Source organism: Oryza sativa, chromosome 1 (assembly GCF_034140825.1).
Source record: "Oryza sativa Japonica Group chromosome 1, ASM3414082v1".
Classification (NCBI taxonomy): domain Eukaryota; kingdom Viridiplantae; phylum Streptophyta; class Magnoliopsida; order Poales; family Poaceae; genus Oryza; species Oryza sativa.
Genome location: NC_089035.1, coordinates 40,225,746 through 40,250,275, shown reverse-complemented (window position 1 = coordinate 40,250,275; position 24,530 = coordinate 40,225,746). Strand labels below are relative to the sequence as shown.

The window sequence follows — 24,530 nt, the reverse complement described above, 5'->3', positions numbered from 1 at the left end:
ACGATGCTACAGTTCTTTTTACCGATGCATTCTGATAAATTTGGCTGCCAAATGTACATGTTCTACACTTTTCTTCTATATTCCAGAGCGACTTCGCTATATTTTTTTAGTGATGCGATGTCCACGGGATAGGATTATACGCTAGTCAACCTCTCTGATCTCTGCAAGTACTAGTATAGCTTGCATTTACCAACTTCTTGACTAGACAACTCTTGAGCCCTTCTTTCCTTGTTCATTTAGGTTCCCAGTTCAACACATGCTGAAACTTTCTTCCCTTTTCTACCTTGGATTTCAATGCCTAAATCGGATAAACTAGTACTAACAATCACTGGTCCAGTCCAACACGGAAGGTTTTCAGGAACTCTGAATCTGCTGTCACTTGCCATTTGCCACCAAATCCGTTGATCAAGTCCACATGGATGATGGATCAACTCACACTGCATCCATCACCGTTCCCAAAAGCTTTGTAAAGCTAGGCAAAGCTCCTCCAAGGGAGCCAGCCTCCTATCAACAATCAGTCGACCAATCAGATAGATCCTGATGGCTTCTGATAACGACAGAAAAGTTCACAAGTTTATCCACAGCCTCTTATCTTCTTTTTAAGATTTTGCAGGTAGGGTATAGTATTTATCAAGCTAAAGCCCCTGCCTTTCAGGAAAATCAGAGCTCTTATCCAAAAGTCACTTGTGTCCATTGACCACTCTTTTGGCTTAACTAGGACACAGCCTCACTTTCCTGTGGTTCCACACACAAAATGGCCAGATTCTGCCATTAGCTGCAGTGTGCATTTCATCCATAAACTTTATTCCATCCACTTATGTATCCATTCAAGCCCCCTGCAAACCACAGTCCACACTCCACAGTGAGTTCAACGTCTGATCCACCTGAAGGAATCCAGTAAACAGAAAGATCCTGCTACTGCCTGAAGACTGAGATTCGTTGTGTCATGTGGCAAATGATTTGCTAAGCAGTTATTCCAGAGTCTTAGTTAAGTACCTTTTGCAGACTGAATTAATCCAGCTTAAAGTTGGTCAACAAACTCCACAGATTAATCCCCTACATTCCCTTGCCTGCAGAGTGTTCAGCACAATACAGTTATACTCCCTAAGCCATAAGAAATCCAGTGCCTCCCCTCCACCACATGTCATGCTATCTTCAGCATGTTACCCACATGCACCTGCTTGCAATATCTGAGACCTGAGCCACCAAGGATCCCAAGTCCAATGCATGGGAGAAACATACAGTTAGGAGGGAAGGGTGCAAGATTCGACAATGCAGCAATTCTCATACCTCAAAGCCATTGGCCTGTGCCTGCCTCCTCCTCCCAATAGTGAGTTTTTCGATCTCTTTTTTTTTTTTTAATCTTGAGAGATGCCCCATGGTGAGAGTTGGGAGTAGAAAAACAGGAGCATGATGTACTGCAGAGAAATCAAGATTGGTCCATGAAAGATAGAGCATTTATTCCAAGCAGGCAGAGAAGGTTCCTCCAGTTTTTAAACACCCCATGAGGGCTTCCTCCACTCACTTTCATGTACAGCTCACTTTCTTGGCCTCCTTCCTTTCCAGCTCGGTTTGCTAACTCATGGTCTCCTCCTCCTACTCATCATCATCGTCTTCTTCTTCTTGCCCAACTCCATATCTCTGCATGGCTCCATGCCTCTCCATGGCGCCTATGTATAGCCTCTCCTAGTCCTATCTCTCGTCTCATCATCGTACACAAACAGTAGTACATGATGCAGGACCTGTTCTCGGTGCCGTCCTGCTTCTCCTCCGGCGAGAAGCTGCCGGACATCCCGAGCTCCGGCACGGCGGCGGCGGCCGCGGCGGCCAGGCAGAGCGCGGTGACGCTGGTCTACCGGGCGGAGATCTCCGGCCACCGCCGGCTTGTCACCGTGACGTGGTGCAGGAACCTGCTCACGCACGGCCTGTCGGTGTCGATCGAAGGGTCGGCGGGCAACGGCAAGGACAAGATCGGCAGGGAGTACGGCGAGGCCGCCGTCGCCGCCACGGCGGCGGACGGCGGTGGCGGCGGCGGCGGCGGCAAGAGCTGCAGCGCGTGCAAGGTGGAGATGCAGCCGTGGCACTTCTGGCGGAAGTACGGGGCGAAGCAGTTCCAGGTGGACGGCAACGCCATCGACGTGGTGTGGGACCTGAGGAGCGCGAGGTTCTCCGATGAGCCGGAGCCGCTGTCCGACTACTACGTCGCGGTGGTCGCCGGCGAGGAGGTCGTCCTCCTCCTCGGCAACCTCAAGAAGGACGCGTTCCGGCGGACGGGGTCACGGCCGTCGCTGCAGGACGCGGTGCTGGTGTGCAAGAAGGAGCACGTCTTCAGCAAGAAGAGGTTCGTGACCAAGGCCAGGTTCAGCGACAGGGGGAAGCTGCACGACATCAGCATCGAGTGCAGCAGCAGCAACCTCACCGGCGGCACGGACGTCGACATGGCGATCAAGATCGACGGCTGCGTCAGCGTCCTCGTCAGGCACCTCCAGTGGAAGTTCAGAGGCAACGAGTGCATCTCCATCAACAAGCTCAAGGTGCAGGTGTACTGGGACGCCCATGACTGGCTCTTCGGCACAGGGATGAGGCATGCCTTGTTCATCTTCAAGCCCGAGCCGCCGTCGCCGTCGCCGCCGGGAGCGAGCTCTGAATTCAGCACCGATGAATATTCAGATTTCTGCCTGTTTCTGTACGCATGGAAGGTTGAATGAGCCTACACACTTTGTTACTGCGATACGGGCGGACGTTTTTTTTTTTTTAACCATGCTATGAACTGGTAATTCAGATCATGTAATGGATTGGAAGATAGAAGAAGAAGAAGAGGGAAGAAATTATTGATGCCATTTTGTATTTCCTCTCCCATGGAGAGGGTGTTGGGCACATGGAAGATTGCATTAGAGGGGCACGCACAGGATAGTCCTGGGAGTAGGAACAGGCTGGTCCTGATAGAGAAACATAGGGGGTGGTGACAGGTAGGATTCACAATGGCACTGCCTTTCCCAATCATGCATTCATGCTTATTTATCCAGAGAAACTCCAGCTAATGGCTGGTGGCTGGTCCCTCCTATCTAGTACTATGCTCTGCTCCTCCTCTCTCATTTTTCTATTACTCATTTACTTTGACCCTAGTTTCTTCTCCTATCCTCAAGTAAAGGAAGAGTAGATTGGGGTGCAAACCCCTGATAGTACAACACTTGTATAATTCAGATGTACTTTTGTTAAAGGCAACTAGTCAAGGAGTGCATACTTTTCATCATGGTTTTCGGTAACACATTTGGACCATGTAGCTTTGGTACCACCACAATTCCAGTTAAGATTTCAATCATATAATGATTAAACATTACAAGTAATTGAAAAAAGCTGGAAGAAATGAGTTAGCATATGTCATACAGGATGCAGGAAAAAGAAAACAGAATCCTGGAAGACAACTGAGTTCATAAAGTTCTGTTCCTGATGTTTTTTTAATCATCATGTCCTCATTAGTTGACATCCGGATTGAAAATAGGAATGCCAGAAATATACCAAGGAAGTGCTCTTCTCAGAATCCCAAAAATACAATAAAGGAAGTGCTCTTTCCCAATAGTTTGACCATGGAAAAACTATTTTCTGGTAGTAAAAATTAAAATATGTAACCATGGAAAATATATTAATTTGACCAAAATTGCTAGTTCCAATAGTTTTCATATATAGTGCTCTTTTCACAATAATATATAATGAGGACAATAAATAAGTTATCTAAAATTATACTTCCTCAACATTGTGACAAATCATGAATTCTCAACATGTAAATCAAATGAATAGTCGAATTAATAGAAGTGAAAGCATGCTATTTTGATATGAATTAGTATAAGTCAAAACATGCTATTTTGATCCAAAACCAAACCATTTTGCTAAGAAATATTTGTTCTTCCCACGGGGAGTTTCATCTGAGGTCTTTCCACCATTCCCGTGCACCGGTCTCTGATTATCTGCAATGCAAAACAGTTGCCACCAAATTAGCAAGAGTATACCACATACCAAAGTTGAATGTTTTTTTTCTTTTAAGAAATTTGCATTATTATTTTTTAAAAAAAGGTGTGCGGGAGGGCTGCCTAAAGTTGCATTGGCTATGAATTGACTTTGGAATTTCGCTTAGTCTTAGTGGTATATTAGATGTAAAATCCCCAGGGTTCAATATTTGATATAATCACGCCGAAGCCATCGCTTGTATTTTCCTTTCTTAAGTCATGGTCAAACCAGCAAAGTGTGACCTCATCATTAACTGTGAATTGCTCAACTATTTACAGACAATCTACTTGTCAAATAATACTGGAGGCGCTAGAAAAAATTACTTGAATTGGGCTTCTTAGCATCTTGGGATGACCCTGATGCTGAAACTGAATGTTTCTGGTCCAGGGGACTGTTCCCTTCACCTAATATGAACAACAGAATGGAATTATGTCAGGAATAACAAGAAACAGGCAACACGTGTTAAGTAAAAATAAAGGGACATATACGACGATGACAGTAAGTCAGCATTATACTTGAATCAAAGCTATCTTAGTGATAGAATATAACCCAGCAGGAGGAGCTATCAGATATTTCATCCTAGTCATGAAGGTTGTAAGAAGTGAAATGGGTATTGAAGTTACTACAAGAATATTTTGCCCTAATAGCATGAGCTGTTGCATACCAACGCTGTTTAAATTTTTAAGAAGAATTGGGACAAACAGTGAAATTTGTCTTTAACATAAATGTACATACATCCAGTTAATAAAATTGTACAGAAGGATTTCAGAATCTATTTAAATATAGTATGAATAAAAGCTCACCTTTTGTGGACGGCTCTCTGTAGTTGTTCTTCAAGTACTCGACAAAAGAATGATCATTGTGATCAAGAAGCACTGAACAAGAGAACAGCAAAAGCAAGTTACGAATGGAAATTACTACATATTTTTGCTACTTCTTGATTCTATACTCATAAATAAATATAGTATGAATGAAGAAGACTACTATATTACATTGTTGAAACAATTCGTGCCTCATATGCTCAGAGGTACCAAACAAGAGCAGTTGCACTGCCTCTGAATCTCTGTTTGAGCACATGTTGGAAAGATTTTTCGTATCTAACAGGATACCTGCAAGCTGAGGGGGAACCCAGAAAACATGGTCAGAACATTCCACTAAATTATGCATAACAGTCTCTTTTATGTATAGCAAATGCACTAACCAGAAGTTTCTTTATGTCCAGGCTCTGAAGTAGACTATAAGCATCTTCACAATAATTATTGGTGAGGATTGTGCAAACTGAGCCCATCTAGGGGACAAAATCGAGCATGCTTATTAAGTAAAAGCTGGAATCATATACATTAACCTCGGCAAGAGTCTTGAGAAGTACCAGTACAACTGTACAAGTACATAACATTACCTTATCGTTTGGTTTCAGAACATCCTGCCCCACCACTACCAAGCTGACTCGCTTATCCATCATTAGCCCCTCCATGTCAACCTAAGTCGGATTATGAAAATCAGTATCATAAACATTTTACCATTACTCACAGCGTGCTTGATCACGGTTGTTCCTTTCAAATTGGAGAAACATATGTGTTATATGACCATAAAACAGGAGATAGTTTGAAGGAAATGAATGGTGTGCTTGCATCTTGATTGTTCCTTTCAAAGTGGAGAACCTGACATGTTATATGCCCATAAAACTGGAAACAGTTTGAAGGAAATAGGCCATCAATAAGATTTACTAGGTGCTATTACAGATGCCCATGTCAAATTGATCTTACGCAGATGTTAAATGCATCAAATTTCAAAATTATGTTGCTTATTGTTGCTAGAATTGCTTTCCCTTTATATGCCCATATCAGCACATGAAGCTACAATTGCAAGAAGCCTATCAACCACAAAACCCCAAATCACAGCCACATGGTGCCAATCAAAAACCGGAACACCCACATGACACGACTGCAATGTGATTGCTGTATATTGCCCATCCTTGTCGCCTCTGCCCAGAATAAACGCCCAATAACTCCGGGGCCTAGACAGTTGTCCGATTTGTCGGAGACGAATCCAACCCCCACGCTAAGCTAAACGGCCTGAAAGCTCACGCAAATCACTATCGTGTAGTACCTCGTCAGCGAAGAGCAGAGCAGAGGCGTCGACGCCGACGTGGTGGAGCAGCCAGGCCGCTTGCCTGCACCTCTCCATCCTGCCGCGGCGCATGTTCACCACCGGCACCGCCGCCTCGGCGTCCTCCTTGCTCGCCAGCATCCACGCGTAGCATATCGCCGCCGCGATTGAGCTGACACCTGCGGGGAGATAGAACAGGAAATCGCAAGTGAGCGTGTGGTGGGGTAGATTCAATTGGAGCAATTGGGGATGGATTTGGTGGTAATCCTTACTTTTGGAGGCGTCGGAGAGGACGATCTTCGTGGACCTCGAGGATGGGCGGCCGCCGGAGCCGAGCTCAGCGACGGCGGCGCGCTGGCGGCGGAGGAAGGAGTTGAGGCGCGCGACGCCATCGTCGAACACGTCGACGGCGGCGGGGGAGGAGGAGGAGGAGGCGGAGGCGTGGCGGCGGTGGTGAGGCTTTGCGGCGGAGGTGGGCGAGGTGGAGGCGGAGGATGCGGCGCGGCGGTAGGCGGAGGAGGAGGAGAAGGCGTCAGGGGCGGAGGGGTAGTGGAAGCGGGACTTGCGGCGGGAAGACGGCGGGTTTGGGGGCAGGGAGTGGGCGGGGGAAGCCGGCGCGGAGGCGAACGGGTCGGCGCGCGGAGGCGAGGAGGAGATGGACGCGCGCTGCAGAATCTCGTCGCCGATGCCTCCCGGCTGCCGGTGCCTGCAAGCTCGCCGGAGGAAGAGAGACTAGTAAGCGAATACATAGTAGAAGGAAATCGCCACGGCGCCACCGGCAGTGAGCGGCGGCAGCGGGATGCCGGCGGCGGCGGCGCGGGGCCGCCATGGGCGGCAAACCAAAAAAATGTGGTTTGCAACTGGGCCGCTAATATAGCTTTGTTGGGCCACTGGCCCATCTGACGATTGGGCCGCTAATACAGCTCGCCTGTGCGCGCGCACGTGCACGGACGACGACGTAGTGACATCACTGACATGCGTACCTTCGGGCGGAGCGTGACATCGGGTCGCGGCGGTCGAGCGACGGCGAGGGCTCCGTCCCGGCGGCGGCGGCGGCGGCGAACCTGGGCACCTGCCTGGACGGCGAGCCGACGCCCTTCCTCCCCGGCGACCCGGCCCCGACCATCCTCCTCGCCTCCTCCAACCACTCCTGCGTCTGCTTGCTCGCGCTACCACCGCCGCCGCCGCCGCTCCTCCCCTGCTGCTGCTGCTGCTTCTTCTCCGCCGGCGCCGAAGGCCTCTTGCCGCTGCTCTGATCGCCGGTCAAGTCGTACGCACCGCCGCCGCTGCGCCGTGTGCCGACGGTGCCGAAGAACCAGTCGTTCATGAAGTCGGCCAGGTCCGGCGCCCCCTCCACCTCCATGGCAACCAAACCTCTTGATCGATCCTTTCACGTACGTATCCGGCCGGTTGGTGTTTTTGAGATGTTCTAACGTGAGTTTGGCTGATCAGAAGGTGGTTTTGCCTTTTTGGTGTGGAGATGAATGGAACAATGAGAGGGAGAGGGACGACAGCGTGCAGGGTGAGACGGTCGGGTCGGCCATTCGGCCGGCCGCGGCCGGCGGGGGGCGGCTGCTTGTATCGTAGTAGCGCCGAGTGGTCGTTTCGAGGTGCTGCTGTGTTCTTAAGTCATTGTTCCCAACTTCAAACCCCTCATTTTCGTACGCACGTTTTTCAAACTACTAAATGTTATGTTTTTCTTAATAAATAATAGGAAAATTATTTAAAAATCATATTGATCTTTTTCTGAAATTTTAGATAATACTTAATTAATTATGTGTTAACACATGTTTCGATTTACGTGCCGGGATGATGTCGATGTGACATGGCAAAATTTGCTATAGGACACCCAACTTTTGTGTAATTTGATGATAGACATCCTAAAAAAGTGACACGAGTGAAAGACGCTCTAAAATTGGTAATTTGTTGGATGACATTTTCAGCTCAATTGAATAGATAAATTATTTAAAAATAAGACAATGACCCGGTCAAACGTTTTTTTAGCCGAGACTAGAGTGAAAATGAAATATGATGTATGCTAGTGATGTACTTTGCCACTTTGGGCTATGGCAAATTTTGAGTTGCATAATTTCTAAAAGTTTACTCTAACACCATGTTTGAAGCATGTGACCATAGAGGCGTTCTTATCTTTTTTTTAAGAATTCATCTCTCCAATTGAGCTGAAAATGTTATCTAGGAAATTACTAGTTTTTTTAATGTCATCAGCCGTAACACGTTTTTTCGATGTCTGTCAGTAAATTACATAAAATTTTGGTGTCATGTAGTAAATTTGCCCCTAAGCATCTACAGCTTGCAAATTGCAATGAAGAGACAATAGGTTATCGACAGCTCGTCAGGATTTGGTTGGTGGTATCATGACAACCCGTTCATTGTAGATTGGGGTTGAGGGGGTATATCCGTCTATGTTACAACACAAACGAATTAATTAATTAGATATTAAAATGTTAAAAAATGAATTTGGATAAGTTATATAAACAACTTTTATGTAGAATGTATTTTTAAGCTCCGCCCGAAGGTATGCATGTCAACGATGTTAGTAGGTGGTGGTGCAATTAACCCCATTCACAAGCACATCCACTAAGTATGTTGGTCCTTGGGGGCTTATCGGCTCAGGTGAAGGAAGTAAGAAGTGAAGGGCCACGACGGTGCTTGGCGAGGAGGAAAAGGAATGTGCTATCGGAGCGGAGAACCTCACCGGAGCTTTGCTGGAGTTTGTGTAGGAGGATCGAATGGATTCTATTAGCATATTTTCCTTGGTATATATCAAATTTAGGTTAACGGGTCTCCACACAGGCTACGCCCCCTAGTCGTGCAAGGTCAACACAACACGACCTGACATCTCACTAGACCATACCTGGGCTTCAGCCTCAACATATGGGCTGACACGACACGCCTGTGTGGTGAGCCGTGCTTAATCCGATAATGCTCAGATGTACTTAGACCCCCTTTGATTCAAAGGAAATTCATAGGAATTTTAGAGGATTTCATTACTATAGGAATTTTTCCTATATAGCCCTTTGAATCAAATGAATGGATTTTATGTAATCCTATGAAATTCCTATGGATTGCGTAATGCTATGCAAGTTTTGGAGGAATTCTAACATGAGGTAAAACCTCTTGGAAACTTTCGTTTGAGTCTTTATCTCTCCTATAATTCTTGCGTTTTTCCTGCGGTCCAATCAAACAACCATTCCTGTGTTTTTCCTGTGTTTTGCAATCCTCTGTTTTACACTTACATTCCTATCAAAATCCTGCGTTTTTCCTATTCCTATGTTTTCTCATTCCTGCGATCCAAAGAAGCCCTTAATATTTATCTAACAATCTCAATCCTATAAAATATTAAAATAAAAATCTTAAAAAGGTCCAGTCCCAAGGGCTCCGTTTGGAAAGATTTTCACCGTTTGGGTAGGTTGGGGATGGGATGAGATGTGCAATCCCGGGAGAATCCCGGTGAATTGAGTGCTCGGCTCAATTAGGAAATTACCCTCGCCATTTTGACGTAGTGGCCTCTGTCGTCCGTGAGTTACCCTGACCCCTCCTCGTCAGTTTGCCCGCCGCGGCGCCGCCGCCGCCGCCGCCGATCCCCATCCATCCCGCGAGCGAGCAGGGCGCCGTCGTTCGTCCTGCTGCATCCGCCGCATCCTGGTGAGCACCTCCTCCGCCACCGCCGCCTGCGTCGATCCCCATCCATCGCGCGCGCGAGCGAGCTGGGTCGCCGTCGTTCGTACTGCTGCTTCCGCCGCTTCCGTTACGCACATCCTCTTTCTACCCACGCACTTTTTCTCGGATTTGCGTTAATCCTAGCTTCTGTTCTAGAAACTGACTTAACCTTAGAAAATAGTACTAATAACAGTTCAATGGTTCCCAAAAAGTTTGGGGGTTTAACTGAACCCCATGTCCCATGTTAGATCCGCCACTGCTTCGAGGATTACTAATTCCGTTCTATTTGGGTGTGAATATTCTCAATGGTGAATTGTCATGACCTCACTTTGTAAATTTCTCTGTTGGAATGGCAGTAAACATGAACCCTTTAAAGAGGTCATTGGAATCATCTTCTCAGGAACATGAAGCAGGCAAACAGAAACTGCAGAAGAGAGAGTGTCAAGATTTCACTCCCAGAAGGTTCTGCGGAGTTCTCCTTTTCACAGTTACTATATTATATAATCAGAAAAAGAGTGCAATCCTGTGACATTGCTTTGTGATGCTGAAATTGGTCAGATATCAGCTTGATGTCTATGAGGTTGCAATGCGGAGAAACACGATTGCGATGCTTGACACAGGAGCCGGGAAGACAATGATTGCTGTGATGCTTATCAAGGAGTTCGGAAAGATAAACAGAACAAAGAATGCTGGAAAAGTCATCATATTTCTTGCACCAACAGTTCAACTTGTTACACAGGTTATACCAGTCTGTAGACTGTTCGTTTTATCCTAACTGTAATGTAATTTATACTAACATTATTTTTTGCCACAGCAATGCGAGGTGATTGAAATCCACACAGATTTTGAGGTAGAACAATACTATGGTGCAAAGGGGGTTGATCAATGGACAGGTCCTAGATGGCAAGAGCAAATCTCAAAATACCAGGCAAGCATTTATTTGTTGTTGTTTTAAAGGCTCACTGATTCATCATATGTGCTAAAGAAAATACTCATTCCATGCTAGCAGCACTTATGATCTGCAGTCTTCTGTTCACTATATTATAGAGTAAATTTCACGAAACTACAGATTTTTAACCAAATTATCGCAAAACTACAGATTTAAGGCCAAGTATTAGAGAACTACAGATTTAATACTAAAGTTATCACAAAACAACATATTCTAGAGTATAAATCTATAGCACTACCGTTACGTTAGAGCTATAAACATTGTAGTTTTGTGCTTAAAATTGGCACTAAACCTGTAGTTTTGTGGTAAATTTGCTACTTAATCTTTATCTTTGTGATACTCTATCTTAAATCTGTAGTTCTATGAGAAATTCCATGCTAAATCTGTAGTTTTGTGATATAACACCTAAACTCTGTAGTTTTGTGACAGTTTGATCGAAGTATCCATAGTTTTGTGAAATTTACTCAACATCTTTTGTTAAGAATATCCCATAGATGTTTTTCCCCTGTTCTATCTACTTGTTGATGCTTTCAACACTTATAATAATAAAATTGCAGGTCATGGTCATGACACCACAGGTGTTCCTACAAGCTTTACGCAATGCTTTCTTAATCTTGGACATGGTTAGTCTCATGATATTTGATGAATGCCATCATGCAACTGGAAACCACCCTTATACAAGAATAATGAAGGTATTGTGAAATACCATCTTATCATGTTTTTTTTTTTTTGACATTAGCATTTAGGTTTTTCTTTTTTGTGTTTGTCATATGTTATAACTCATCACTATCTCAGGAGTTCTATCACAAATCAGAACATAAGCCAAGTGTGTTTGGTATGACAGCATCACCTGTTATAAGAAAAGGCAAGTATTCAGTTATCTGCAAGAGCTATAGAATGCTTCTTCTTCTTTTCTTTTGTGTGGGTGTGGGTGGGGGGAGGAATGGGATGTTAAGAGACTTATAAGTCAGAAAAGATCAGCAATAAATTTCTTGTAAACAGTGGCATTTAGGACATGTGTTAATTCTGACCTGCCATCTAAGAGAAATATCCAGGAATAATGATCGTGCGCATAATCTCCAATTTCACTTTGGCCATAGAGTTCATAAATGCCAATATTTCTGGCAGATTTGATTTATTCGCATCACTTAGTCTTATTAGATGATTTGAGTTTTCATGGTTTTCTTTGCAGGTATCTCTTCTCATTTGGATTGTGAAGGTCAGTTCTGTGAATTGGAGAACCTGTTAGATGCTAAGGTATGTTCAGTTTCCTGCTTTGCCACACATATTATTTGAATAAGCTGGGTTAGATTATACAGGACATGTTAGTTCTGATAACTACACTATTCTACTTTGTCTATTGAAGTGCAAGGATATATACATACCTGAATTCCAATTATTTACTGATTGTGGTTTTCAACCAAATGCAAATTGTTTTACTGTTGTGTTCGTTTTGAGAGCTTAGGTGATATATATTTATCTGTTTTACCCATGCCATTTTGGGATACACCTATGACCCCTTTTAAAAATGTGATACGGTTATCTGCGTACTTTGATTCTCATTAATTTTTATCTGTAACAGATCTACACAGTTTCAGATAGAGAAGAGATAGAGTTTTGTGTTCCTTCTGCAAAAGAAATGTGCAGGTACTATGACTCGAAACCAGTTTGTTTTGAAGATTTGAGTGAAGAATTGGGAGTTTTATGTTCCAAGGTTTTATATCTCTTTTTTCTCTTCTATATTGATCAAATTTGTCATCAAAGTTTGCAGCTCAGCATTTTTAATGTTTCTAAGAACACACTCTTTTATGTATGTGCAGTATGATGCATTGATAACAGAGTTGCAGAATAAGCGAAGCGACATGTATAAAGATGCTGATGATATAACAAAAGAATCAAAGAGACGCCTTTCTAAATCTATAGCAAAAATTTGCTACTGCCTTGATGATGTTGGTCTTATTTGTGCAAGTGAGGTATTTGTTATATTCATTTGTTCTAGCTACTTATGTTACAGGAACTGAGCTTAACTTGGTGCGAAGCGCGTTTGCACGCCTCACAACCTATTTAAATCCTTTTCAGCCTAATTTTGGGTTACTTTCTTCTTAACCAAAAAAATCCCATCTCTTAGTAATTCTTTTTTCTCTCTCATACTGCAACGTTAGCTTTCTATGTTTGAAGAGTTCTTTTACCGTCACTTTGCTTCAGAGTTCATGTCTTAATATGGGTAAATAATAACTTATCATTCATTCTCTTAGGCCACAAAAATCTGCATTGAAAGGGGCCAGGAGAAAGGTTGGCTGAAGGAAGTAGTTGATGCCACAGATCAGCAAACTGATGCAAATGGATCACGCCTATTTGCAGAAAATTCAGCGCTTCATATGAAGTTCTTTGAGGAAGCCTTGCATTTAATTGACAAACGCCTCCAACAAGGTATGACTATGTAGATAAACTAATAATGGACTGGTAATGTCTGTAAACTTATTTGCAACCTTACACTGTTATGCCATGCCATTAGCCAATGGATCTAAGCATATATAGCACTGCAACACCCTATATGAACTTATGGAGTATGATGAATCTGTTTGATAGGAAGTATCATGTACCATCTCCTTGATGAATTCCTATCCTTTCATTTGATGTCTGTGTGTAGCATGAAGATGGTACTTCAGTCTTTTGGCTCTCTTCTCAATATGAAAATGCTCAGTCCTTCTGTGTATTCTCTAAACTATTTGCTATCTTCCAGGTATCGACATGCTTCTAAACTCAGAAAGTGGATGTGTTGAAGCAGCAAAGACGGGCTATATTTCCCCAAAGCTCTATGAACTCATCCAGATCTTTCACTCTTTTAGGTATTATTTCTTGGGGAAGGTCCACTTGTTTATTTTTTTCAATTGTGTGCCTTTAAACTGACGTGACACATTTCTATTCCTAACAGTAACTCTCGTCATGCTCGATGCCTCATTTTTGTTGATCGAAAGATCACTGCTAGAGTCATTGACCGGATGATTAAGAAAATTGGCCACCTTGCACATTTCACAGTTTCTTTTCTTACTGGAGGGAGATCTTCGGTGGATGCTCTGACACCCAAAATGCAGAAGGATACATTGGATTCATTTCGCTCTGGAAAGGTAATTAAGATATGTCAACACTTGGAGAAACTGAAGCATAGTTCTCATGATATAACCTTGTTTTCCCTTTCTAAAATGCAGGTGAACTTACTATTTACTACAGATGTTGCTGAAGAGGGTATCCATGTCCCAGAATGCTCTTGTGTAATACGATTTGATTTGCCAAGGACAACACGTAGCTATGTGCAGTCACGTGGACGAGCACGCCAGGAAGACTCTCAGTACATTCTCATGATTGAACGGTATAACCTTAATGCTACCCCATTACACCTTTTATTCACGTGCTTTTAACTGAATGCAGAGAGGAATGGCAAACAAGAAGGATGCAAGGATACATAATTCATTTCTTCTAATGCAGGGGGAACGTGAAGCAAAATGATTTGATATCTGCAATTGTGAGAAGTGAGACTTCAATGGTTAAGATTGCTTCAAGCAGAGAGTCTGGAAATCTGTCGCCTGGTTTTGTTCCCAATGAAGAAATAAACGAATACCATGTAGGCACAACAGGAGCGAAAGTAACTGCTGATTCAAGCATCAGTATTGTCTACCGATACTGTGAGAAGCTTCCGCAGGATAAGTATGTTGATCTCATTTTCAGTTGTCTCTTTTTACATGACTACACAGATTGCACCTATAAATAGATCTGCAATACCTGGTTTCAGTCTGTTATCGTTTTTGTTTGGAGACCTCCAATTCACTTTCTTGCCATTTCTGCTTGTGTTACAGGTGCTACTCCCCAAAACCTACATTTGAGTTCACTCATCATGATGATGGATATGTGTGTACATTAGCATTACCACCAAGTGCTGTGCTTCAAATTCTGGTGGGCCCAAAAGCAAGAAACATGCACAAAGCAAAACAGCTCGTTTGCCTTGATGCATGTAAGAAGTTGCATGAGCTAGGAGCACTTGATGACCACCTTTGTCTATCTGTTGAAGATCCAGTTCCAGAAATTGTAAGCAAAAATAAGGGTACTGGTATAGGTATGTGATTGCCAAGTTTTATAAGGAGTAAATCGTATCACTGGTCCTCTAACTTGAACTAATTGTTCACCATCTGGGTTCCTGTACTTAGAAACTACATATTTTAGTCCATAAAGTACATTAAGGTGGTCATTTTAGGTCCATCTGGGTAACTAGCATTCCTTGTGGACATGATACACTGAGGTGGATCTGGCATCCTTGTGCCCCCCGGCCCCTCCCCACAACCTCCAACCCTCCCAAAAAAAACTGTGCCACGAGTGCAACATCACAAATGCTGTTTTTGTCAACTAGATGCTGCACCTAAGGTCAGCTGCATCTCTGGGAGCATGAGTGAACATCACCTGCATGCTTCATCATCACCTCATTAAGTTTCCATCTCCATGAATTGTGTTGTTACTTGTGACATCCACCGCAAAATAGTACAACAATTTAGGGGAGATATCTAAGGGAGAAGAGAGAGGGACGGCCACACATAAAATGCCATTTCTTCTGGATTGTATAGTTAATAATCTACTTTACGCACTTTTGGACCTAGATTTGCATTTTCTACATATATGTACCTAGATTAGTCCTGTGTACAAGTTTAAGGATTCGCCATGCAATTTACTCCAAGTTAAGATGCCATATGCTGGCTGGTTCTTTGTAACCAGCGTATGTAGTCAAGCTTATTTGTAGGACTGAACTCCATTATACTTCTTACAAAGAAATAGATGTCATGGTAATGTTCTCTATTACCTTCTTGAAGGTACAACCAAACGGAAGGAGCTACATGGTACAACAAGAATTCATGCTTGGTCTGGCAATTGGGTGTCAAAGAAAACTGCACTCAAGCTTCAAAGCTACAAAATGAATTTTGTTTGTGACCAAGCTGGTCAGATTTACTCTGAATTTGTTCTGTTAATTGATGCAACTTTACCGGATGAAGTCGCTACTTTGGAGATTGACCTATATTTGCACGACAAGATGGTCAAAACTTCAGTTTCTTCTTGTGGACTTCTTGAGTTGGATGCTCAACAGGTATGATGAAGTTTGTCCCCTACTTTTGTTTTTTTCCCATTTAATCTGAAAAATTCCTTATCCTTTTTTTTTGTCTCAGATGGAACAAGCAAAGTTGTTTCAAGGGCTTCTCTTCAATGGTTTGTTTGGAAAGCTGTTTACTAGATCAAAAGTACCTAATGCTCCGAGGGAATTCATTCTTAATAAAGAGGATACATTTGTGTGGAACACTGCGAGTGTATATTTGCTTTTACCAACAAATCCTTCTTTTGACTCCAACGTTTGTATTAATTGGAGTGTCATTGATGCGGCAGCTACGGCAGTTAAACTTATGAGAAGGATTTATTCTGAGAATAAAAGAGAATTACTTGGAATATTTGATTCTGACCAAAATGTTGGAGATTTAATTCATTTAGCTAACAAGTCGTGTAAGGCTAACAGCCTCAAAGATATGGTAGTTCTAGCAGTTCACACTGGGAAGATATATACTGCTCTTGATATTACTGAATTATCTGGCGATAGCGCTTTTGATGGTGCATCTGATAAGAAAGAATGTAAATTCCGGACATTCGCAGAATATTTCAAAAAGAAGTGTGTATAGTTTTGTGCATGTCCATGTGCTTGCTCAGGTATAATCTTGCTTTTTTTGTCTAATATATTCGTTTACAGGTATGGCATAGTACTTCGCCACCCCTCACAGCCACTACTAGTTTTGAAGCCTAGTCATAATCCTCACAACCTTCTTTCCTCGAAGTTCAGGGATGAAGGTCTGTATCTATTCTTCTATATAGTTAGTTTTGTTCTACCTTGTGTTTGTCTTCCCTAACTGGTTACTTATTAGTTTTTTCAAGCAAGATTAGTTTGAAGCATCTCTATTTTTTTACTTCGATGATTAGTGATAAACCCATTTGTTAGACTGGTTACTTTTGCATAAACTGTTTTATTTTTGTAATTTGTAGCCAAGTTGATTATGTCGTATATAGGCTGATCTAATATTTATGATTGCTGTTGCTTTTTTTTAGGTAATGTTGTGGAGAATATGAGTAATGGCACACCAGTTGTAAATAAAACAAGCAACCGTGTCCACATGCCTCCTGAGTTGCTGATTCCCCTTGATTTACCTGTGGAAATTTTGAGATCATTCTATTTGTTTCCGGCTTTGATGTATCGGATTGAGTCATTAACGTTAGCTAGTCAACTAAGAAGTGAAATTGGATACAGCGATTCTAATATATCAAGTTTCCTGGTATAGATGCTTATACCTCTCTCTTCTATACATACATTTTCTGTTTCTTTAATATGAAATGATATATTGGCACATGTTCTTTAGATTCTGGAAGCTATTACAACGCTTAGGTGCTCTGAGGATTTCTCTATGGAGCGTCTAGAATTATTGGGAGACTCTGTATTGAAGTATGCAGTGAGTTGTCATCTTTTCCTGAAATTTCCTAATAAGGATGAGGGGCAGCTATCATCCATAAGGTGCCATATGATTTGTAATGCCACACTTTATAAGCTTGGAATTGAACGCAATGTACAGGTAAATTCACATTATCATTTGGCAGTGTCTAGAGATTTTGTATTTCATGGACACACTGAGCTTTAATTGTCTGAGCTAAGTTGACAATTGGTGGAATGTAATCAACAGGGTTACGTACGTGATGCTGCATTTGATCCTCGTCGATGGCTAGCACCAGGACAGCTCTCTATTCGTCCATCTCCTTGTGAATGCCCTGTAAAATCTGAGGTTGTAACTGACGATATTCATATCATTGATGACAAGGCTATTGTTCTAGGCAAGGCGTGTGACAAGGGACACAGATGGATGTGTTCCAAAACCATTGCTGATTGTGTTGAGGCTATTATTGGGGCATATTATGCAGGGGGTGGTTTAAGAGCAGCCATGGCAGTTCTCAAATGGTTGGGCATCGGGGCTGAAATTGAAGAAGACTTGATTGTGCAGGCCATATTGAGTGCTTCTGTGCAGACTTATCTTCCAAAAGACAATGTATTTGAAATGCTTGAAGCAAAACTAGGCTATTCTTTCTCGGTGAAAGGTCTTTTGGTAGAGGCTCTGACTCACCCATCACAGCAGGAGTTAGGTGCAAAATACTGCTACGAGGTATCGGGTGAACATAAAACTATTTTGCTGGTCCTTCATATTGTGTCTTAACTTACCCAACTTCTCTAATGTTTTTTTTTTAACAGCGCCTAGAGTTCCTCGGTGATGCGGTCTTAGACATTCTGTTAACAAGATATCTTTTCAATAGTCATAAAGACACTAATGAGGGGGAGTTGACAGACTTACGTTCTGCATCAGTCAATAATGAAAACTTTGCACAAGTTGCAGTAAAGCACAACTTCCATCACTTTCTCCAGCATTCTTCTGGGCTTCTGTTAGACCAAATTACTGAATATGTGAATAGGTTGGAAGGTTCATCCATGGACAAAGTTGAACTGTTATCAGATGGACTCCCAAAAGGGCCTAAAGTACGTTCTTTCTTTGTTTTAACATGTGTGTGGTTTGCTCTTATCAGAATAAAATCAAGTCAATACGTTAGGATTTCAGTTCATATGAATGACATTTGCTTTAAGTTAGAGCATCTTATAAATGCATGGCTATGTATTTAATATACTTTTTACAAGTTATTTGCATTGCATTACCTGTGTCCTTTTTAGTGTCATCTTCCAGTATTGACATACACAATCATCTTTACAATTTATCTATATTAATATATCATATTTCACTTGTCTATTGTGATACAGGTCCTTGGTGATATTGTAGAAAGTATTGCAGGTGCAATTCTTTTAGACACCAAACTTGATTTGGATGTAGTCTGGGGTATTTTTGAACCCCTTCTTTCCCCAATTGTCACACCTGAGAATCTGGAGTTACCTCCATACAGAGAGCTTATCGAATGGTGTGGCAAACATGGGTATTTTGTAGGAATTAACTGTAGAGATCAAGGAGACACAGTAGTGGCTACTCTTGATGTACAGCTCAAAGAGGTGCTTCTTGTGAGGCAAGGTTTTAGCAAGAAAAGAAAAGATGCGAAAGCGCATGCATCTTCCTTACTGCTCAAAGATCTCGAGGTGTCCTATTTTTGTGCTCCACTATTTTGGTAGTGTATGTTGCAATGTTCTTTTAGGGGATAATATAAGCTGACAGGTTTATTCGTTTTTGCAGGAAAAAGGACTAATAATCCCAAAGAATGCAAGCAAGACAGAACAATTTGAAAAGCATTGTGGCAGCACTAATCCCTTCAACAATTTGCATGTCGATGCAATGGATACACAGACTCCAAAACCAACCAAGGAAAAAAACGCAGCTGATTCAAGGAACATTTCTGATCCCCTGCTTGGTAAACCATGTATGTTCTCAATCACCAGTGGTTCTGTTTTTGTTGTTATCTCTGTGCTTTCATTCATATCAGGACCTCATATATCCACGTCTGTAGAACGAATCAATTTGATAAAGTTCAACAATTTTATCTTGTTTCAGTGCACGTGATTGTGAAAACGAGTAAAGGAGGACCACGCATTGCATTATATGAGTTGTGTAAAAAGTTGCAATGGCCAATGCCTACAATGGAATCTGAGAAAGTACAACCAAGGTACTAAGATTTCATACTAGCCTGTGAATGCCTGTTTATTTACTTATCTATGCAACAGTGCAAAATAACTTACTAATCTTTCATGGTTCAGCTTTAGCAGCGTGTGCTCCTCCCCTGGTGGTTCCTCTCAGAAAGCTACCCCCCAAGCGTTCGCTTTCGCTTCAACCATTACATTGCATATACCAAATGCTGATGTGATCAGCCTCACAGGAGATGGCCGTGCAGATAAGAAGAGCTCACAGGATTCTGCTGCCCTGTTCTTGCTCTATGAGCTTCAGCGGCGAGGTACTTTGCAACTCCAGGAGGTGTGAAGGAACGACAACTGATTGCTTGCCAACCAGTTGCTTGGAAGTTGGAATAATAGACCAACCAGTTGCTTGCCACCACTCAGCTTTGTACATCTTCTCCAGTGTTCACCTTCTGAATTATGATAAGAGGGTACCCAAAGAATGGAGAACAGCTGACCTGGTTCTGGTGTGTGTCAGTTGTTATGTGTGTTTGTCCATATGTTATCTGCGTAGAAACTGAATAAGCCCCCAAAGTTGTTGCTGACGATAAACACGCAAATATCATGCCCCTGTAGCCTGTAGGTGTTAAACCAATTGTTCAAGGATAAAAAGAGAGACCATTTTCAAATCATGTTTCCTTGTTCTATTATTACATAAACATACCGGACTTTTTTTCTTATAAAAACTACTCCAGTAAACATTTGATCATTCGGTTACTCTTGCATAAATATGAACAGAAAGGAAATCGTGATTTTATGGTGATCAAATGTATAATTGGCATTTGATCACTCGATTGCTCTTTGCGTGAATGTGAGCAGAAAAATGGAAGTCGTGATGTTATGGTGATCATCAAATGTATAATTGACATCTGATCAGTGATCACTCGATTACTCTTTGCGTAAATATGAACAGAAAATGGAAATCGTGATTTTCTGGGGGATCAAATGTGAAATTGGGCCGAATATGGATACCATCCCAGCTAAACAGGCCACGTTCTCAATTTAAGCCCAGACAAAGCCCAATTTCATAATTTTATCTGCTCCACCACTTCGTGTCCCTGATCCCCTTCCCTCCTCCAAAATCAAAACCGGGAAAGCCAACCAACCAACGGCCACAGATCTCGGCTACCGGAACGAATCGACGGCCCAGATTCGTCGCCTCACCTTCCCCGCCGTCCGCTTCGCATCCCCTGCTTAAACCCTAAACCCCGCGTCCCCGCTTCCTCCTCGATCTTAGGGTTTCGCGCGGCCGCGCCTCCGATTCGTCGTCCCAACGAGGCAGCGATGGAATTCTGGGGTAAGATCCCCCCCCTCTCTCTCTCCAAGATTCTGGTTGATTATATTTGTGTTGTGTTCTCGGGGAGATTTTATTTGCAATTATTTTGGTGCGAATTTTGGGCGTGTCGTGTTCCCGTGATGAGATGTTGGTAATGCTTCAAACGGTGTTGGGGGGTGTGCGATTTTAGATGGTGTTCTCGTCAACGAGCTTCTCCGCGATCCCACTTTAGGCTCTGTTTTGTCTAGTGCCGAGGAACGGGCTTATCATCGGTTTTGTGTTCCGAGGTTGAGAAATTCGCCATCTTGTCTGTATTATAATCTGAATTTTATGATGTACTGTTAAGTATCACCCTTCCTTCCCTGTAGAAAGCCTTGTAGTTTGATGATAACTTGATAAGGGTCTCCTATGCCATTATATGTGGGGTGATGGGATGATCATTTAGTGGGTTGTCAAATTTCAAGTAGTGAAAAGTTTTTTTTTTTGACTTATTGTTGATGCTAGATTGTGGGAGCTTTTCAAGCGCTGATTTGTTATTTGGCATAACTCTACGTTTTCTCAATGCACTATGGGCTGCATTTTCAATCTCCAGCTATGCAAGGGAATTCGTAAAGTGTGATTTATGATGGGAGTTTGAATGATTGATCTGAATCATGCAGGTATTGAAGTGAAGCCAGGAAAGGCTGTTTCATTTAACGTTGATGATGAGTGTGTGATTCACATATCACAGGTTTAGCACCCTCAACCCTCATCTTCCAAACACACACAACGAACAAAAAAAGGGAGGGAGAGAATAAAATTTAAATACAACTTGTCTGATTATTTATAATTTGTGTTCGTTCTCAATCTCGGTCCTTACATAATTGATCTTTTCATGTTATTGTTACTTTTTTTAGGTTGCACTGGGAGAAACAAAGAAGGCAGGAAGTGAGAATGTAGTTGTATCTGTTAAAGTTGATGGCAAGAAGACAGTTATTGGAAATCTATCGGCTAAAAATCATCCTCAATTTATGTGTGATTTGTTTATTGGCAATGACTTTGAGCTTTCACACAGTTCAAAGACTACTAGTGTCTTCCTGTGTGGTTACAAGACTGACATGCCTAACCCATATGAATATCCTTCAACATATGCACTTGGAATTATTTTCGAATCATATTTAGATTTTATTTGAAATATCCTTTGGGAACCTTGTTTCCTTAACCATGTTGTTTCTTTTCTCACATCCGATTCTCGTGAAGATGAGGGTAAATTCATTGACTGATATTTCTGAAATAATTTCTATTGTTTAAGTATCCAATATTTCTATTATAACATAAACTAACTAGTATGTCCTTATTTCAGATGAAGATGAAAACATGTCTGACATCTGTGACATTATGGGTATGCAGATTTATTTTCTTTTTATTAGTTGCGCGTTTAAGATCACACATGCGCTTTCTTGACAATGGCTGAATTAATGCTCTGGGATTGCTGTATATCACTATATTTGTTAAGGTAAACATCTGGGAAGGCCTGTTGCAGAGGAAGGTAAAAAGGATAATTCTGATGATGGTATGGACTTGTCCTCATCTGATGATGATGATGATTCTTTGGACTCGTCCTCATCCGATGATGATGATGTAAGTTTATGATGAAAGTGCATTTACCCTCATAAAGTTTTATGTATAGTTTTATGACGAAGAAAGTCTTATGTATAGTTTTTGTAATATTGCTCACTTTTTTCCCCTTAAGGATGAGTCAGGTGATGAGGATGATGGATCTGATGAGTTACCAGCAGAAATGGAGTCCAGTGAAGAAGAGGATGGGAGTGATGGGCAGGATGAATCATCTTCATCGATGGTGTCCACTGATGAAGAGGATGAAAGTGATGAGGAAGATGAAATTCCAGAGAAAGTATGCCCGATATCTGCCACTGTTCTTGATTTGTCTCTAAGATGCGATCTGACTCTTGATTTGTCTCTAAGATGCGATCTGACTCTTGTTTTGTGCTCGGCAGCCTGAGAGCAGCAAGCTGACAGCTGCTGGATCTACACTTTCTTCTGGTAAGAAGTCAAAGACTGCAACACACTTTGGCCAGAAAACAGGTTAGCTCTGCCGGACTGACGCTATTTTTATTAACCTTGCAACACACAGGGGACTCAACTTTAGCTAATTTTTCGCATTTACTAAAGGTGATAAGAATACTCATCCAGCAAAGGAAGATGGCAAGACGCCGGCAATCAGCAAACCAAATAAGGAGACTCCCGAATCCTCCGGCACCCATGCCTGCAAGTATTGCAGCAAGTATGTATACAGCTTGGCAGTTTATTATTATGCTGTGATAAGATGCAGTCTTATCACAAGCATTCTAACATTAGATGGTTCTTTTCTCTCACAGGGCATTTAGTAGTGATAAATCACTCCGGTCTCATCAGAAGGCAAGACATCCAGCCAAGTGAACTACTGGTGGCATGTTTGACTGCAGCTGCTTTTGCTTCAAAGATGATCCTCTAATAGGCAGTTTTGGCCCTACAACCTGGGGCATACCCAATTTTGCTTGCTAAATGTTTCTTTTATTTTATTTTTTGGCGAAAACGTTGCTTAAAAATCCAGAAACATCCAAGTTGGATGAGGTTACAAGCTAGGTAGTACTATTAATTACAAAACAATGTTATTTGTGCTGTGATGGTCTGTGTGACTATTAATTACAAAACGATGTTATTTGTGCTGTGATGGCCTGTGACAATGCGGAGACTAGTCTGCTTTCTTGGTTACGAGGTTTTATACTCTGTCTTCTATGCTCTACTGTGGTTTGGGTATTTGATATTTGGTCAAGTTCTTCGTTTTCTTTCCATTCTGTGCACACGATCGCATGTACTCCCTCCATACTTGTAACGGAAGTCGTTTTAAACAGCGACACGGTTCTTGTTTCTATAAAAAATATTTATTGAAAAGTGATATATGTATATTTTTATGAAAATATTTTTCAAGACAAATATATTTGTATAACTTTTATATTTTCAAACTCAACAACTTGAGATTTGTTCATGATTTATATTCCCAATGTTTGACTTAAACAGGCCCTGTGTAATTCTAAAATTTTTTTCCAAAAACATCACAGCGAATCTTTAGACACATGTATGGAGCATTAAATATAAATAAAAAGAAAAACTAATTGCACAGTTTGTATAGAAATCACGAGACGAATTTTTTTTAGCCTAATTAGTCCATGATTAGCTATAAGTGCTACAGTAACCCACATGTGCTAATGATGGATTAATTAGGCTCAAAACATGTGCTAATGATGAATTAATTAGGCTCAAAAGATTCGTCTCGCGGTTTTCAGGCGAGTTATGAAATTAGTTTTTTCATTCGTATAAAAAAAACCCTTCCAACACCCGGTCAAACGTCCGATAAAACCCCTAAAAATTTTCATTTCACCAACTAAGCAGACCCTTGAACATTATCCTAAACGTACGGAGGGAGTAACTCAACTCTGCGATGAAATCATGATATGCTGATTTCTGCACTCCAAGGCAATGATTTGTTTTATTGCCACGATCATGGACTCGTGGCTAATCACACTTAAGGAATCGAACGGTTGAGAATTTTAGTACAAGTTTTGTATGTAAATCTGGACATCCCAGACTTGTCTAAAACACAGACGAAACGGTTTTTTTTACAGACATACACCACCAGTTTTTGTTGGTTTATCATTGGTTTCCACGAAATCCAAAGATACCATACGAGCAGTTTTTGATCCCGGTATTGGGATCGTTAACCCAGATTGTGTCCGATATGA

The 24,530-nt window shown here is 42.0% G+C and overlaps 4 protein-coding genes across 5 annotated transcripts; 3 read left to right on the top strand and 1 right to left on the bottom strand.

Moving 5' to 3' along the window:
* The first annotated feature begins 1,083 nt into the window (after positions 1–1,083).
* On the top strand, positions 1,084–3,253 carry LOC4324866 (uncharacterized). Its single transcript, XM_015760899.3, has one exon. The coding sequence runs from the start codon at positions 1,731–1,733 to the stop codon at positions 2,706–2,708; it is 978 nt and encodes a 325-aa protein (XP_015616385.1). The 5' UTR covers positions 1,084–1,730; the 3' UTR covers positions 2,709–3,253.
* A 177-nt stretch (positions 3,254–3,430) lies between these two features.
* Positions 3,431–6,955, bottom strand: LOC4324865 (uncharacterized). Its single transcript, XM_066310362.1, has 8 exons — positions 6,387–6,955; positions 6,115–6,293; positions 5,405–5,485; positions 5,207–5,293; positions 4,998–5,121; positions 4,809–4,880; positions 4,329–4,409; positions 3,431–3,965 (listed from the first exon to the last, which is right to left on the bottom strand). Exons 2-8 carry the CDS (start codon positions 6,253–6,255, stop codon positions 3,859–3,861), a joined length of 693 nt encoding a protein of 230 aa, XP_066166459.1. The 5' UTR covers positions 6,256–6,293; positions 6,387–6,955; the 3' UTR covers positions 3,431–3,858.
* Positions 6,956–9,617: 2,662 nt separating this feature from the next.
* On the top strand, positions 9,618–20,104 carry LOC4324864 (endoribonuclease Dicer homolog 3a-like). Of its 2 annotated transcripts, XM_015765976.3 has the most exons (26): positions 9,618–9,780; positions 10,152–10,257; positions 10,354–10,534; positions 10,610–10,723; positions 11,302–11,436; positions 11,540–11,609; positions 11,937–12,001; positions 12,327–12,458; positions 12,565–12,717; positions 13,000–13,174; positions 13,488–13,593; positions 13,680–13,872; positions 13,954–14,114; positions 14,231–14,449; positions 14,599–14,855; positions 15,601–15,872; positions 15,952–16,442; positions 16,521–16,618; positions 16,874–17,097; positions 17,182–17,391; positions 17,500–17,973; positions 18,060–18,341; positions 18,618–18,944; positions 19,039–19,222; positions 19,354–19,465; positions 19,557–20,104. In XM_015765976.3, exons 2-26 carry the CDS (start codon positions 10,157–10,159, stop codon positions 19,774–19,776), a joined length of 4,956 nt encoding a protein of 1,651 aa, XP_015621462.1. In that variant the 5' UTR covers positions 9,618–9,780; positions 10,152–10,156; the 3' UTR covers positions 19,777–20,104. The 2 variants fall into 2 exon arrangements, with proteins under 2 accessions (XP_015621462.1, XP_066162808.1); XM_066306711.1 differs by lacking the exons at positions 9,618–9,780; positions 10,152–10,257; positions 10,354–10,534; ... (2 more) ...; positions 11,540–11,609; positions 11,937–12,001 and having other exon boundaries at positions 12,325–12,391.
* A 1,805-nt stretch (positions 20,105–21,909) lies between these two features.
* On the top strand, positions 21,910–23,524 carry LOC107277645 (histone deacetylase HDT2). The gene is made up of 7 exons (XM_015790137.3): positions 21,910–21,993; positions 22,091–22,129; positions 22,244–22,368; positions 22,481–22,642; positions 22,746–22,833; positions 22,921–23,032; positions 23,127–23,524. Exons 2-7 carry the CDS (start codon positions 22,105–22,107, stop codon positions 23,185–23,187), a joined length of 573 nt encoding a protein of 190 aa, XP_015645623.2. The 5' UTR covers positions 21,910–21,993; positions 22,091–22,104; the 3' UTR covers positions 23,188–23,524.
* The last annotated feature ends 1,006 nt before the right edge of the window (positions 23,525–24,530 follow it).